The sequence below is a fragment of the Silurus aristotelis genome (assembly GCF_946808225.1).
Source record: "Silurus aristotelis genome assembly, chromosome: 1".
Lineage (NCBI taxonomy): Eukaryota > Metazoa > Chordata > Actinopteri > Siluriformes > Siluridae > Silurus > Silurus aristotelis.
Window position 1 is genome coordinate 7,827,228 of NC_139574.1, and position 16,644 is coordinate 7,843,871.

Consider the following 16,644-nt stretch of genomic DNA (forward strand, 5'->3'; position numbering starts at 1 on the left):
CCTGGAGAATCGAGGCAGCAACCTACTGCTGGAATATAACGAGTCCAACACACATTGTGTTGTTCTTTCTTTTTTAGTTAAGCTAGGTTTGCTGAGCAAATAACTTTCCATTTGGATATGAATTAGTCATATAGGTCATGGAAATAAATAAATAACGTAATATATTAAAAATTATTTCTATAAATGTGTTTGTAACATTATATTAGAACATATTACATCATTGCACTGTATTTCAGAAGGATTCCCTTAATCACTACAGTAACGTAACTCATGAATAACACTAATTGTGATTACCTAACGGGCTGCTTCCAGTTTCACTTTCCTCTCCAGAACCTCCCAGCTCTCATGTCCTCTGGACTAGTATCAGAATGCCATTATGCAGGAAGAACGCAGGTTTACCTGCAGTGCCTGGAGGCAAATGTAATACCTGTATTATTTTTGCAACAAAGATCTGGTCCAGCAGGAAACAATAATAATCCACAAGAGACATGAGAGTCTTCTGGAAGTTTACTTCTGCAAAAAGAAGTTGCTCTCAATTAATTTGGAAGAGATTCCCCCCGCACCAAAAAAAAAATCATTGTCCTAACTAAGACAAACACAGCACTTTTTCTTAATCCGGATAATCCCTGGCTGAGGAACCCTTATTAAAACTGCAGAGCTAAACATGTGCAGGAGGTTTAGTTTGGAAAAACTTTGGCATGTGGAATTAAATTCCCACTGAAGTAGGCAAAAATGCATTATAAATATTAAAGTGTTATAAAGTATTACAAATATATACACTGTAAAAAATAAAAGGTTATGACTGCTCCAGTAATGGAAGTGTCATTAAACTTTTCATTTTGCTTGTTTGTTTTACTCACCACTATTCAATCAGCGGAATGTGCTTGAAATTATATTATATACTTTGGTATAAAAATATATCTAAAAGTACTTCAAACTATATTACACACAAGGATTTATTCACGTGGAAATACTCGCTATAAAGAGGGAATATATCCTGGATGGGATGGATGGTAACTTGTGGTCAGGATCAAACCAGGGACCCTGAAGCTGCAATCTCCAAGAACAATGTTAAATACTCCACCACTGTGGGACCATACAGGAGGAAAAATCTACAGCAAAAAAAATTCATGGTTGAAATATTTTTTTGCAAATTGGTGCATCCGTGTTTGGTAGCTTTCCATCACTTGGGTAGTGCTAGTTTTAATTTATGAGCACAACAGCATAATGCAAGGGACGCGATGAGAAATGTAAATAAATGAATAGCAGATAAAGAATAATCTCAAAGTCTATCCAAGTCATTCTAAATTTAAGACCGTTTAATACTTTCAAAGGCTTTCACTTCACCCTTTCATCATCTCATTATGAGCTTTTGAAAAGGTTATCTACGGTGTGTTAATGTAACAAAATAGGCGTGTATTCCTGTACATAAACGTGCTCGACTGCAGACTGCCTTAATTCCTCGCAAGACACGGCATCGAAAGCTAGTTCAGGTAAACAATTATACACCTCCACACTTTTGAGCAAAGGGGACTCCCACATGGCAAACTGGAATGTGATGAGGGAATCATCTGGTTTCATTTTGGGTAAGAGTGACAGGTGTGGTGTACCTGCTGCAGCATCCTTTCTCTATAAAAGCTCCATGGAGCTCCAGGGCTCAGCATCACACCTCCAGCCTCAGCAGACGGCTTAAAACTAGCAGAACTTGTCCACAGGTAAGTCAACAAACCTTTCATTTAGTTCATAATATGTTTTTATCTGTAAGCAAAGAGAGATGGATATGCTTTTACTTAGAGCTATTTGCAGAAATGTATCATTTAAATCAAGAATGTTCAACATATTAGTTTAGTGACTGATGGAAAATCAATATCGCCTCTTTAATGAGTTTATCTAATCAGTGTTTATCTGAAAAGTACATTCTGAACATGCAGCACATACAGATCATCAAACGGTCATAAAGTCAATCCTGTTTTTGCAATATTACTATTCTTCTCAATAATCGAATATATATATATAATGTATAAATATACAGAATATACACAATGGCTTGCATAGTAATTCACTCCTTAAACTAGTGTTATATGTGAACCTATGAAAAATAGGAGGTAGATATATATATATATATATATAGTTTTCACAGCTATCTACAAAAAACAACCATAAAGACGTGATTTTATTCCTAAGTACTATATTCGTTTACTGCATTTCAAATAATAAAGACATTCCTTTGAAAGAACAATTGGTTACAATGTCAGTGTTCTGCTTGTTGATAAGATGTAGTTTCTTGCTCTACATTTCCCCCTAGTGGAATAACAGAGAATAGCTCTTCAAAAAACGATTCTGTCTCTTCAACTATAGACAAAAAAATTCATTTTATCTGGATTGAAAACATCATAGTTCATCACAGTGTTTCCAAACTTCCCAGATTCCACAGTTTCATTAAAGATGATCTGGATCCGAGTGCTCATCGTAAGCAGCTTGTTGGCTCTTCTTCATGCTCATAAGCACTGCACACAGCTTGTAAAATGGGGAAACCTCCTCCAAACCTTAAGCAGCATGGTAAATGAACATTGTCATATGTTTAATTATTACTGTATCTCCATCATAAAATATTCCAGTTTACACATTCATTATCGTTCATAGTTGTGTGTGTGTGTGTGTCTGTGTGTTAAACAGAGCAGTGGGATATCTGAAACATGTGCTCATCACTATAACAAGGACAGACTTTGTGATCCATCACATATGCTACATCAGGTGAAGTATTAATATTAATTATTTATTAATTTTTACAAAATAAAAAACAAAATAAAAAGTGAGACTGAGGGAAGAGGTTCAAAAGTAGGTTTTGGTTCATTGAAAAGAATGAAACTTTTAAACCCTGTTATAAGAATTTTAGATTAGATTAGATTAGATTAAATGAAATTAGATTTAATTAGATTAGATACGATTTAACTTTGCCATTGTAAAATGCAGTTAGCATCTAACCAGAAATTGCTATATAATAAAAAGCTATATAATAGCCATATATATATATATATATATATATATATATATATATATATATATATATATATATATATATATATATATATACACAGTATATGATTTCTAAGTGACTTCTGAGGTCATGAGTTCATATCCCAGGCCTTTAAACCTCAACTGGTCAGTTATATAAATGAGATAAATGTAAGTCAATATGAATAAATGTGTATCCCAAATGCTTTAAATGTTATAATGTAAAAACTATTACAACATTCAGCTTGTTTAACAGCAGGTCCTTAGCATATTCCGGAATATATTCCAGAACTTCCATTACTTCAACATTCTATACAAATTTGCTTTCACACATTAACACAGACCGCCACACTGTAAAAATGTAATAATGTGTGTTTACACAGATACATTTATAAAAGAAGCTGTAGCAATGTTGCCGGAATGACTACAAAATAAATAAATACATAAATCAATCAATTACATACATACACAAAAATAATACTTCCCTGAAATTGGAAACCAAATGTAATTAATATCATTTATTCAAATAAACCTAAACATATTTATAGAAAAATATTTTAATCAGAAGGTTTTCTAGTAAACGAAAGCAAAGATCACCCTAATCCTTATTTTTAGGATACATCTTATACATTTATTTATTTACACATATTATTAACTTATTAATTAATGATATTAATTTATATATATCATATTAATATTTTTTATTTGAATTATGTCACATATACAGTATATATATATATACACACACACATATCTTTATGTAGTCAAAAAGGACAAACCGTTGATCTATAGCTGACTGTTTGTTTATTATGTCCTCAGGTGGAACTGAATGCCATGCTGCTGTCTGATGTCATGAAGGAAGCAGAATCCATTTACTACAAAAATCCAAACCCTGAACACTTCATCCACCAGCTTCAACGCACACAACGCACTCTAACCCAATGCGTAAGTCAATGTAGAGACTTACAAAACAGTTACTAAGAACCATACAAACTAAACAAAATATTTTTTTTATGATTACTGAATGAATGAAGCTATATTACTAGATATTGAACTTTAGTTCACAATAAAACATGTAGTATACAGTAAACATGATATTCAAGTTTATACCACAGCATGAATAAATGTTAAAAAGTGTGTATAGATTATATTATATTATATTATATTATATTATATTATATTATATTATATTACAATGCCATTTGTAAGTAATTTGTTTGTAAGCTATTTGTTTGTAATTTAAAATAGTATTACAATAATAATAATAATAATAATAATAATAATAATAATAATGCTGTTTTCCAGACTCTTCACCCCCAGACCTTCGATCACAAGCCTGTCACTATGTGCTTCAAAAAACTGCAGACTTTTATTCAGGACAATATGGTAATTATTTTCATGTATTAAAATGATTATAGAAACAGTCCCAAACTCGATCACATTAAATAATTGAATGTGTTAAATCTCTGAAAAAAGCTTCATCTCTCTTCTCCTCTCTTTGCACACAGTCTCATGAGAGCTGTGCGTGGGAGATAGTAAATGTGACAGTGAGGGAAATCCTTCAGCGGCTGGAGAAACGCATGCTCCGGAAACGACGCTGAGCTCGACGGTTCCTTTTGTAACTTTGTCTTTCTTCTTAGTTTCTTTGTCTTTCTATCATTCTTTTTTTTTTTTTTTCTCTCACTATAAATACTTGTCTGTATATTATCAATGTCTGTGCATTGATTTAACTTTAATATTTAAACGAGAGAAGATAATATGTGCCAGATAAATCTCCTACTAATAATAAAGTATGTTTTTATTAAACACTTCTAGATGGTGAACTGTATCTCATGCACATAAGCTGTTGGTCTTTCTCCCCTTTTTTTTTTATTAAAATAAGAAAGTTTTATATTTTATATTCCAGTCCATATTTATAAATCGCTTAATGCAAATTTTTGTTAATGATTATATTAAGATTCCTATTTTTTGTAAGAGTAATTAAATAAGCACAAAAAGCAGCTCAGATCACAAACAATGGCTGCTGCTTAAGTTCATGGATATACTATAATTTAATATTTTTTTATGACAAAGTGCTGTGTAGAAGACACCAATAAAGTACATAAATATTCCTAGATTTATGAGTGGAATCACATGATTTTACATATGCATTTTACAGCTGTGATAAACAAATATCAAATATCATCATTTTCCATTAAAGTAACTGACATTGGCTTCTGTAGGTATGAAGGTGGGTAGATAGGTGTGGTGTAACCTGAATTCTGCAGTAGATTTTGTATTAGATAGATAGATAGATCGGTTGTTTCCGTCACTCCCAACGAATACCTCAACATCCTCAGCTCTGCTACCTCCAGCTCCACCTCCTGTCTTTTACTCAATGCCACAGGTCTCACCACAGTCCTATAAACTTTCCCTTTCACTCTTGCAGATACCCTTCTATCACAACTCACTCCTGCCAATTTTCTCCACCCACTCCACCCTGCCTGCACTCTTTTCTTCACTTCTCTAATACACTCTCCATTACTTTGCATCTGCTCCCTACTCTCACCACAAATAACAATATCTTCGCAAACATCATAGTCAATTGAGACTCCTGTCTGACCTCGTCCGTCAACCTGTCCAACACCACAGCAAACAGGAAAGGGCTCAGAGCCAATCCTTGATGCACTCCAACCTCCACCTTGAACCAGTCTGTCGTTCCCACCACACACTTCACTGCTGTCACACTGTCCTCATACATGTCCTGCACCACCCTCACATACTTTTCTGACACACCTGACGTCCTCATAGAATACCACGACTTCTCCCTCGGCACCCTGTCATATGCTAAATCCACAAACACATAATGCAACTGCTTCTGACCTTCTCTATACTTCTCCATCAACATTCTCAAAGTGAATAATGCGTTGTAGTGCTCTTCCTCAGCATAAAACCATACTGTTTTTCACAAATGGCCACCTCTTCTCTCAGCCTGGGCTCCACTACTCTTTTCCATAACTTCATGGTGTGACTGATCAACTTTATTTCCCTGTAGTTACTGCAGATCTGCACATATCTCTTATTCTTAAAGATCGGTACCAACACACTCCTTCTCCATTTTTCAGACATCCTTTTACCTTCCAAAATCTTGTTAAAAACTCCACTGCCATCTTCTTAACATCTCCATGCTTCTACCGGTATGTCATCTGGTCTAACCGACTTTCCACTCTTTATCCTCTTAGGCGCTGCTCTCATATCCTCCTTCCTATCCTATCCAATTCCTGCTTCACTGTCTCCACACCAATCTTTTATTCCTAGGTACACCTTCTACCACTCCATATAACTAATGCCAAAATGTATCTTTCTCCTCCATCTCACAACCCTGTAATCTACTCTTCCTTCAGAATCACCCCTTCACCATTTCTTTTTTTGATCCACAGCATGATAGAACAGTTAAAGCCACCTCCAATGTTTCTGGTGAATGATATGGGGGGCATTGGAATGGTGTGGTTGCAGGGAGAAGAGAAGAGTTCAGGTACCTGGGGTCAATAGTGCAAAGTAATGGAGAGTGTGCTAGAGAAGTGAAGAAAAGTGGCATTGAATAAAAGACAGGAGGTGAAGCTGAAGGTAGCAAAGCTGAAGATGCTGAGGTTTTTATTGGGAGTGATGATGATGGACAGAATTAGAAATTAGTTTATTAGAGGGACAGCACATGTAGGATGTTTTGGAGACAAGGTGAGGGAGGCACGATTAAGATGGTTTGGACATGTGCAGTGAAGGACCATGGGATATAACAGTAGGAGAATGCTGAGGATAGAGCCACCAGGAAGAAACGAAAGAGAAAGGCCAAGGAAGAGGTTTATGGATGTGGTGAGGGAAGACATGCAGGTAGTTGGTTTAAAAGAAACCAGAGGTCAGTAAGTAGGTCCTTCAGGATTCCCATTTGGCTGAAGAGGATCATTAGCTTCTTGGTGATGTTCTTTGTTGTGGCTTTTATCGGTGGGACCACTTTCTGGTAGTGTGTGGCATAGTCCACCATAGCAAGGCGGATGTGGTGGGCGTGGTGTGTTGACACTGGGGGCAGCTTTGGCAGAAGCACTATACTTCTGCCTCCATGCCTGGCCAATGGAACCTGTCTCTTATCTTTTTCAGCATGTTCCTTGGCCCCAAGTGTCCGCCCAGTGGGTACATGTGCGCTAGGTGCATCACCGAGTTTTCTTCCTTGGAAGCACCAAAAGGTCACAGGAGCCTGTTTATTACTGTGAAGTATGAGTGTGGTAGCAGTTTGTCTGGTCCTCCACCTGCACCACTTGGCAAGTTGCCCTCACGGGATGCCTGGTGACACACATTTAACAGAGGATTATTGTTATCATTAGACTCACCCTTTGCCCCAGTGTCCTGTGCTCATGAGCCGTTAACGCTGTATGGGCCCCTACTGCTTCTTGTCGTCCCCAGAGTGATGGTTTAGTGTTTCTGGAACCACGGCCAGTCTCTGCCTAAGAGTAGTGGTGCAGGTAGGTTAGAAACCACGCCTATTATTAATGGCCACTCACCTTCACTGTTCGCCACCCAGACCCTGACGATGGGCACCTTGTGCACGTCTCCATGCACACATGCAACAGGTATAGCTCCCCAGGCTATGATTAAGGGTCTGGCCAGTGTGACGTTACTGCCGAGTCCGTTCTTGTCACGCGTGTACTTGGCGTGGCTGGTAACGAGCAGTTTTTCCTTCCAGTCTTAACATGGATAGTGCGCACTCCAGTGCTTCAATTACCTCTTTGGGGTTTTTTGGATCTCGCATCCCCACAGCCTTTCGTTCCTTCCGACCTTCCATCTGGGTCCTTGGAGCGTTATAGTGTTTATAACCCTATTTGTGGAAATCCACTGTGGCGTTTCTCAGCAATAATCCGTATTGATCTAGGATTTTCTTATTTAAAAGATCGTAATTTTCCGCCACCTCTATTGGGAGGCTGTAGTATGCCAGTTGGGCATCCCCCGGTAGGTAGGGAGCTACTAGCCCATCCATGTTTTGGCCATCTCTGGTGTATTGCGATGCACTCAAAAGTGTACAGAAATGTTTGCGGGTCGTCCCTTGCCGTCATTTTGGTGAGAAGGCATTGCGCTTCCTTAGGAGGGGATTTCCAAGATTTCTGCGTTCTCCACCAATGTAGCGACTCGCTCACGTGACGGGTGAAACACACACACCAGGAGAGCAGAAATGCAAGAATCATGTTGTGGTTTATTTACAGTTCACAGGAGTGGTGGGGAAAAGAGAGACGTAAAGTCATGAATGCGAGTATTTCTTAGCCTGTTGGTCGGCATTATTTGGAGCTTAAAGGCGTTTCAGGGTAGCGACGCTTTGGTCCCGAGTTGCTCGATGCCACGGCCAAGCCGAGAGGAGCTGAGACCCTGTCCTGTCTGTGCGGGTGTGTGCTCTGTGAGGATCAAAGAAGCAGGATAAGCATCTGCGTGGCCACTGCGATAGCTTGCGCTGCTCTCGCTGCCGTCGCTGCTTCCTGTGAGAAAATGGAGAGATAATCCGTGGATTAGTCAGGAGCCAGACATTCTCCAACCTGTCTTCCTACTTGGCTCCTTTTATACTCTTCAGTCTTCTCAATAAGGGTGAAGAGTTGGCGCTCTCCTCATTCGGTTCCAGCCGTGCCTTGTTGTGTCGCTCCGCCCCCCTGCTATGTGCGCTGCAGCTTTCCACAACACGGGTGCTGAACTGGCACAGTATATTCAGCACCCGCCTGGCTGTCGTGTTCAGAGCGTTTGCCTGTTGATGTGTGCGTGACGTGAGGTCAACATCACAATATAAAAAAAATAAATAAATAAACGTTTTTTCAATCTACTAATAATGGAAACCTTTTATGACACAATAGGATTTTTTTTCAGACCATATAGTTGCGTTTTAAATAAAATGAAGGCCCTTAATTCCTAACTGTTTAGCTTTATGCCTGGCCTGGTATCTTTGTGTGTGTGTGTGTGTGTGTGTGTGTGTGTGTGTGTGTGTGTGTGTGTGTGTGTGTGTGTGTGTGTGTGTGTGTGTGTGTGTGTGTGTGTGTGTGTGTGTGTGTGTCAGAGGTGGGAAATAATAGAAATACTTCATAAGTGTACTTAAGTAGATTTTTTTGGTATCAGCTCTTTACTTCACTTTTTCTTTTTCTGACAACTTTTTACTTTCACTCATAAAATTTTTTACACAAATATCTGTACTTTCTACTGCTTACATTTTCAAACCAGACTTGATACGTTTAACAAATTAAGTTTTAATTATAAGGGGGAGTGGTGGCTCCAGCGGTTAAGGCGCTGGGTTGCAGATCGGAAGGTCTGGGGTTCAAGCCCCGGTATCGCCAAGCTGCCACTCTTGGGCCCTTGAGCAAGGCCCTTAACCCTCTATGCTCCGGGGGTCCCTTACGAGGGAAATATCAAGGTCCGTGACGTCGGAGTGACGTGGGGCCGCCTTCCCGTGGGCTCACCACCTGCAGGAGGGACCGTAAGGGACGGTGCTGTGAGGATTGGGCAGCAGTCGAAGGCGGGGGCCTGCTTAGACTGCTGCCCCCGCGACCCGAATTACGGATAAGCGGAAGAAAATGAATGAAAAGTTTTAATTATTCTATTTAATCTATTAATCTATTATAATCTATTTGATGACAATCAATATTTCCTGTCATTTTCAACATATTTCCTGTCATTGCGTGGCTTTTTTCAAACTACAACTGGTGTATTATTTCGTGGCTCTCACACACCACAGACGTTAGCTAGTTTACAAAGCTAACATCACGCAAGTCAGAAGGCAACAAGTATGGCTAATTTGGATAAGACAGAGGAAATCAGCGACGTAAACATGACTGAGAACAGAGACATTTCTAATCACCTGATCATCATCATCATCATCATCATCATCTTTTCTCTGCTTGTGTGTTCTACACACATAGACAAAATTGTTGGTACCCCTAACTTAATATTTTGTTCGGTCAATGAAATTAGAACTCACAATAGTCACTGAAAAAACTTTAATCTGACAAAAGTAATAATAAATAAAAATTCTATGAATGTTAACCAATGAAAGTCAGACATTGCTTTTTAACCATGCTTCAACGGAATTAATTAAAAAAATAAACTCATGGAACAGGCTTGGACAAAAATGATGGTACCCCTAACTTAATATTTTGTTGCACAACCTTTTGAGGCAATCACTGCAATCAGACGATTCCTGTAACTGTCAATGAGACTTCTGCACCTCTCAGCAGGTATTTTGGCCCACTCCTCATGAGCAAACTGCCCCTGTTGTTTCCGGTTTGAAGGGAGTCTTTTCCAGGTGGCATGTTTCAGCTCCTTCCAAAGATGCTCAATAGGATTGGGGTCAGGGCTCATAGAAGGCCACTTTAGAAAAGTCCAATGTTTTCCTCTTAGACATTTTTGGGTGTTTTAGCTATGTGTTTTGGGTCATTGTCCTGTTGCAAGACCCATGACCTGCGACTGAGACCAAGCTTTCTGACACTGGCCAGTACATTTCTCTCTAGAATCCCTTGACAGTCTTCAGATTTCATTGTACCCTTCACAGATTCAAGACACCCTGTGCCAGATGCAGCAAAGCAGCCATGTTTCATAGTAGGGATAGTGTTCTTTTCTTGATATGCTTCATTTTTCTGTCTGTTAACTTAGAGCTAATGTGCCTTGGCAAAAAGTTAAATTTTTGTCTCATCTGTCCATAGATCATTCTCCCAGAAGCTTTGGCATATTCCAGTTTAGCTTTTTTATGATTTGTTTTTAACAATGGTGTCCTCCTTGGTCGTCTCCCATGTAGTCCACTTTGGCTCAAACAACGACGGATGGTGCAATCTGACACTGATGTTCCTTAAACATGGAGTTCACCTTGGATCTCTTTAGGAGTCTTTCTGAGCTCTTTATTTTACCATTCGGATTATCTGTCTCTTTGATTTGTCATAAATTTTCCTCGTGCGGCCACGTCCAGGGAGGTTGGCTACAGTCCCATGGATCTTAAATTTTTGAATAATATGTGCAACTGTAGTCACAGGAACATCTAGCTTGGAGATGGTCTTATAAGCTTTACCTTTATCATGCTTGTCTATAATTTTCTTTCTAATCTCCTGCGACAACTCTTTCCCTTGCCTTCTCTGGTCCATGTTGAGTGTGGTACACACCATGTCACCAGACAACACAGTGACTACCTGGAGCCCTATATATAGGCCCACTGACTGATTACAAGATTGTAGACACCTGTGATGCTAATTAGTGGACACACCTTGAATTAACATGTCCCTTTGGTCCAATTATTTTCAGTCTTTTCTAGGGGTACCATCATTTTTGTCCAGGCCTGTTCCATGCGTTTATTTTTTTTATAATTCCGTTAAGGCATGGTTGAAAAGCAATGTCTGACTTTCATTGGTTAACATTTATAGAATTTTGATTTATTATTACTTTTGTCAAATTAAAGTTTTTTTCTGTGACCATTGTGAGTTTTTCTTTCATTGACCGAAGGGTACCAACAATTTTGTCCACGTGTGTATATGGTGGAGGTTAAGCCTCGGTACATTCATTAGGTAACAACATTTTTTATTATTTAGTAATAATATATTAATTTGATGTGATGTTTAGTTACCAGCATGTCACTAAAAAAAGGTAGGAGTAATGGTTACTTCTTTTTAAGTATATGTCAGAGCCTAAACTTCTTTACTTTAAATTGAGTGAAAAAGTGTAGTAAGAACTTAAACTTTTACCAAAGTCTTTTAAAACATGAGTATATGTACTTGTCTTAAGTAAAAGATATGTGTACTTTAGCTATCTTGTGTGTGTGTGTGTGTGTGTGTGTGTGTGTGTGTGTGTGTGTGTGTGTGTGTGTGTTTACAGCGGAGTCCCTGACTATTTTCAAGCGACGATTGAAGACCTACCGTTTCCTGAAACACTTAAATGAGCACTTTCCAAGTTTGCTTTGTAGAATTCAAGAGTTATATTTAAATTGAGGGCGTCTGCTAAATGCCGCAAATGCAAATGTAAATGTTTATGATGATCAACTATAAAAATAAACAGTGATTAAATAAATATATATATATACAGTGAGGAAAATAAGTATTTGAACACCCTGCTATTTTGCAAGTTCTCCCACTTAGAAATCATGGAGGGGTCTGAAATTGTCATTGTAGGTGCATGTCTACTGTGAGAGACATAATCTTAAAAAAAAAAATCCAGAAATCACAATATATGATTTTTAAACTATTTATTTGTATGATACAGCTGCAAATAAGTATTTGAACACCTGTCTATCAGCTAGAATTCTGACCCTCAAAGACCTGTTAGTTTAATAAATGTCCACCTCCACTACATTTATTATCCTAAATTAGATGCACCTGTTTGAGGTCGTTAGCTGCATAAAGACACCTGTCCACCCCATACAATCAGTAAGAATCCAACTACTAACATGGCAAAGACCAAAGAGCTGTCCAAAGACACTAGAGACAAAATTGTACACCTCCACAAGGCTGGAAAGGGCTACGGGGAAATTGCCAAGCAGCTGTGGAAAAAAAGGTCCACTGTTGGAGCAATCATTAGAAAATGGAAGAAGCTAAACATGACTGTCAATCTCCCTCGGACTGGGGCTCCATGCAAGATCTCACCTCGTGGGGTCTCAATGATCCTAAGGAAGGTGAGAAATCAGCCCAGAACTACACGGGAGGAGCTGGTCAATGACCTGAAAAGAGCTGGGACCACCGTTTCCAAGGTTACTGTTGGTAATACACTAAGACGTCATGGTTTGAAATCATGCATGGCATGGAAGGTTCCCCTGCTTAAACCAGCACATGTCCAGGCACGTCTTAAGTTTGCCAATGACCATTTGGATGATCCAGAGGAGTCATGGAAGAAAGTCATGTGGTCAAATGAGACCAAAATAGAACTTTTGGGTCATAATTCCACTAAACGTGTTTGGAGGAAGAAGAATGATGAGTACCATCCCAAGAACACCATCCCTACTGTGAAGCATGGGGGTGGTAGCATCATGCTTTGGGGGTGTTTTTCTGCACATTAGACAGGGCGACTGCACTGTATTAAGGAGAGGATGACCGGGGCCATGTATTGTGAGATTTTGGGGAACAACCTCCTTCCCTCAGTTAGAGCATTGAAGATGGGTCGAGGCTGGGTCTTCCAACATGACAATGACCGGAAGTACACAGCCAGGATAACCAAGGAGTGGCTCTGTAAGAAGCATATCAAGGTTCTGGCGTGGCCTAGCCAGTCTCCAGACCTAAACCCAATAGAGAATCTTTGGAGGGAGCTCAAACTCTGTGTTTCTCATCGACAGGCCAGAAACCTGACTGATCTAGAGAAGATCTGTGTGGAGGAGTGGGCCAAAATCCCTCCTGTAGTGTGTGCAAACCTGGTGAAAAACTACAGGAAACGTTTGACCTCTGTAATTGCAAAAAAAGGCTACTGTACCAAATATTAACATTGACTTTCTCAGGTGTTCAAATACTTATTTGCAGCTGTATCATACAAATAAATAGTTCAAAAATCATACATTGTGATTTCTGGATTTTTTTTTTTTTAGATTATGTCTCTCACAGTGGACATGCACCTACGATGACAATTTCAGACCCTTCCATGATTTCTAAGTGGGAGAACTTGCAAAATAACAGGGTGTTCAAATACTTATTTTCCTCACTGTATATATATATATATATATATATATATATATATATATATATATATATATATATATATATATATATATATATACAGTACAGACCAAAAGTTTATATATATTATATATATACAGTACAGATCAAAAGTTTGGACACACCTGCTCATTCAAAGAGTTTTCTTTATTTTTATGACTATGAGTCACACTGAAGGCATCAAAACTATGAATTAACACGTGGACTTATATATGGAATTATATACATAACAAAAAAGTGAACTTAAAATATGTCATATTGTAGGTTCTTCAAAGTAGGCATCAAGAGAATGCCAAGAGTGTGCAAAGCAGTAATTTAAGCGGTGGCTACTTTGAAGAACCTACAATATGACATTTTTTCAGTTGTTTCACACTTTTTTGTTATGTATATAATTCCACATGTGTTAATTCATAGTTTTGATGCCTTCAGTGTGACTCTACAATTTTCATAGTCATGAAAATAAAGAAAACTCTTTGAATGAGAAGGTGTGTCCAAACTTTTGGTCTGTACTGTATATATATGTATATGTATATGTATATACTGTATATTCAGAGCGTTTGCCTGTTGATGTGTGCGTGACGTGAGGTCAACATCACAATAAAAAAAAAATAAATAAATAAGTTTTTTCAATCTACTAATAATGGAAACCTTTTATGACACAATAGGATTTTTTTTCAGACCATATAGTTGCGTTTTAAATAAAATGAAGGCCCTTAATTCTTAACTGTTTAGCTTTATGCCTGACCTGGTATCTTTGTGTGTGTGTGTGTGTGTGTGTGTGTGTGTGTGTGTGTGTGTGTGTGTGTGTGTGTGTGTGTGTGTGTGAGGAAGTGAGGAAGTGAGGAAATTGGTTTCATTTAAGAGTTTTGCTTCCACCCTGTGGACTTTGTTGGAATTGCAGCTTTTACAATCATTTCATACTGTGTAATTTTAAATTTACATTTACGCCATCTTGGCAGATGTCCTTATATAGAGCAACTTACAACTGAGCAGGAAATGGTTAAGGGCCTTTGCTCAAGGGCCCAGCAGTGGCAGCTTGGCAGGATTTGTTTTTGTGACCTACTGATCCGAAGTCCAATGCCTTAACCACTGACCTACCATAAACCTCAGATACAGTGCCAGTTACATGTTTGAACACACATTCTTATTTTATGATTTTTATTGTTTTCAATAGTGTACATTAATAAAAGATAAAGGCATTGAGATTATGATTATGATAATGAGATTGTTACAGAACAAATATGTATTTATGTAGTCGACAAGAATGATTTAAATAACCCAGAATATGTTTTATATTTTTGATTCCAAAAAGTAGCCACTTTTTGCTTTGTTGACTGTTTTGCACACGTTGCATTTTCGCAGTCAGCCTTAAGAGGGAGTCACTTGGATTGGGTTAGGGTTTATGGGTGAGTGCTTGTTGGCTGCTTTTCCTTCAATTTCCGGTCAATCTATCTTATTTTATTTAAATCAGGTGATTGTGGAGGCCAGGTCATCTGATGCAGCTCTCCTTCACTCTCCTTTTTAAATAAATAGTCCTTACATAACCTAGAGGTGTGTTTGGGTCATTGCCTTGTTTAAAAACTTATGATGTTTACACTGAGGGCAAACCAGACAGTTGGCATGTTGTTGCAAAATGCTGGTTAACATGTCTACAAAATGCTGTGGTAGACATGCTGGTTAAACGTGCCCTCAATTTTGACTTATCATGAACAGGGTCACTAGCAAAACACCCCCACACTATTACACCTTCTGCTCCATGCTTCACAGTGGAAAATACGCATTAAGGAACCGTTCACCCTCTGTGTGTTTAACAAAGACATTGCGGTTAGAACCAAGATTTACAAATTTGGACTCTTCAGACTAAAAGACAGTTTACCACTGATCCAATTTCCATTCCTTGTGTCTTTTGGCTCAAGCGAATGTTCTGCTTGTTGTTCTTCCAAAGTAAGTTTTTTTTTTTTATTCGACCATCAAGGCCTGACTCATGCAGTCTCCTTTGAACAACTGATGAGGAAATATGTCTGTCATTTAAACCCTGAAATGCATTTATGTAAATCTGCATTTTCCAAGGCTGGTAATTCTAATAAATGTATTCATAGTGTTTAATGGTTTTGGAGACTCTTGGGATACATTTAAATTCTTGAGATTTTTCAGATTGACTGATCACCCAAATAAGGATGGGTTCCCCTTTTGGGTCTGGTTTCTATCAAAGTTTTTCTTCGCCACAGTCACCATGGTTTGCTCATCAGGGATAAATACAAATCGTTCACCTTGACTTAAAAATTCTGTAAAGCTGCTTTGAGACAGTGTCCGTTGTAAAAAAACGCTATAAAAATAAACTTGACTTGACTTGACTGACCTTAATTTCTTGAAGTAATGATAGACTGTCTTTTCTCTTTACTTAATTGAATGTTTCTTGACATAATATAGATTTCTACAGTACTAATAAGGCTACTGACTCTGTACCCAGCCTTACAATGCACAGGACAACTGATAATCTAAAGCACATTAAGAAAGCAAGAAATTCAACAAACTCTTGACAAGATCTACCTGTTACTGAAAACCATTCCAAGTCACTACCTTGTAAATCTGTTGTGGGAATGTAATGAGTTTGCCAAGCTCTCATCAAAGTTAAATCTAGCTATTTTGAACAATCTAAACTATAAAACATTTAATGACATGTTAAACACTTTTTTGTTTACTACATAATTCCATATGTGTTTTTTTAGTAGTTTCTCTAAGTCCTTTTTTTTTTCTTTGGATTTTTTGATGTTTTGGAGATTTTCATCTTGTTCTATCTCCAACCAGCAGGATTTTTTTTTCTGTTTTTACACAGCACACATTTCTGGCTTATAACTGCATCCCTACTGAGTCTTCACACCAAAAGAAAGACTCCATTATATCTGCAAACACATCACACTAAGACCGGTGATAAAACTTTTCTTCAGGTGCCATT

At 38.1% G+C, this 16,644-nt stretch overlaps 1 protein-coding gene across 1 annotated transcript; it reads left to right on the forward strand.

Annotated features, from left to right (window-relative positions):
• The first annotated feature begins 973 nt into the window (after positions 1-973).
• ifnu (class II cytokine, IFN-u) lies at positions 974-4,913 on the forward strand. Its single transcript, XM_083553595.1, has 6 exons — positions 974-1,715; positions 2,426-2,559; positions 2,677-2,754; positions 3,835-3,960; positions 4,321-4,401; positions 4,524-4,913. Exons 2-6 carry the CDS (start codon positions 2,446-2,448, stop codon positions 4,614-4,616), a joined length of 492 nt encoding a protein of 163 aa, XP_083409721.1. The 5' UTR covers positions 974-1,715; positions 2,426-2,445; the 3' UTR covers positions 4,617-4,913.
• Positions 4,914-16,644: the final 11,731 nt, after the last annotated feature.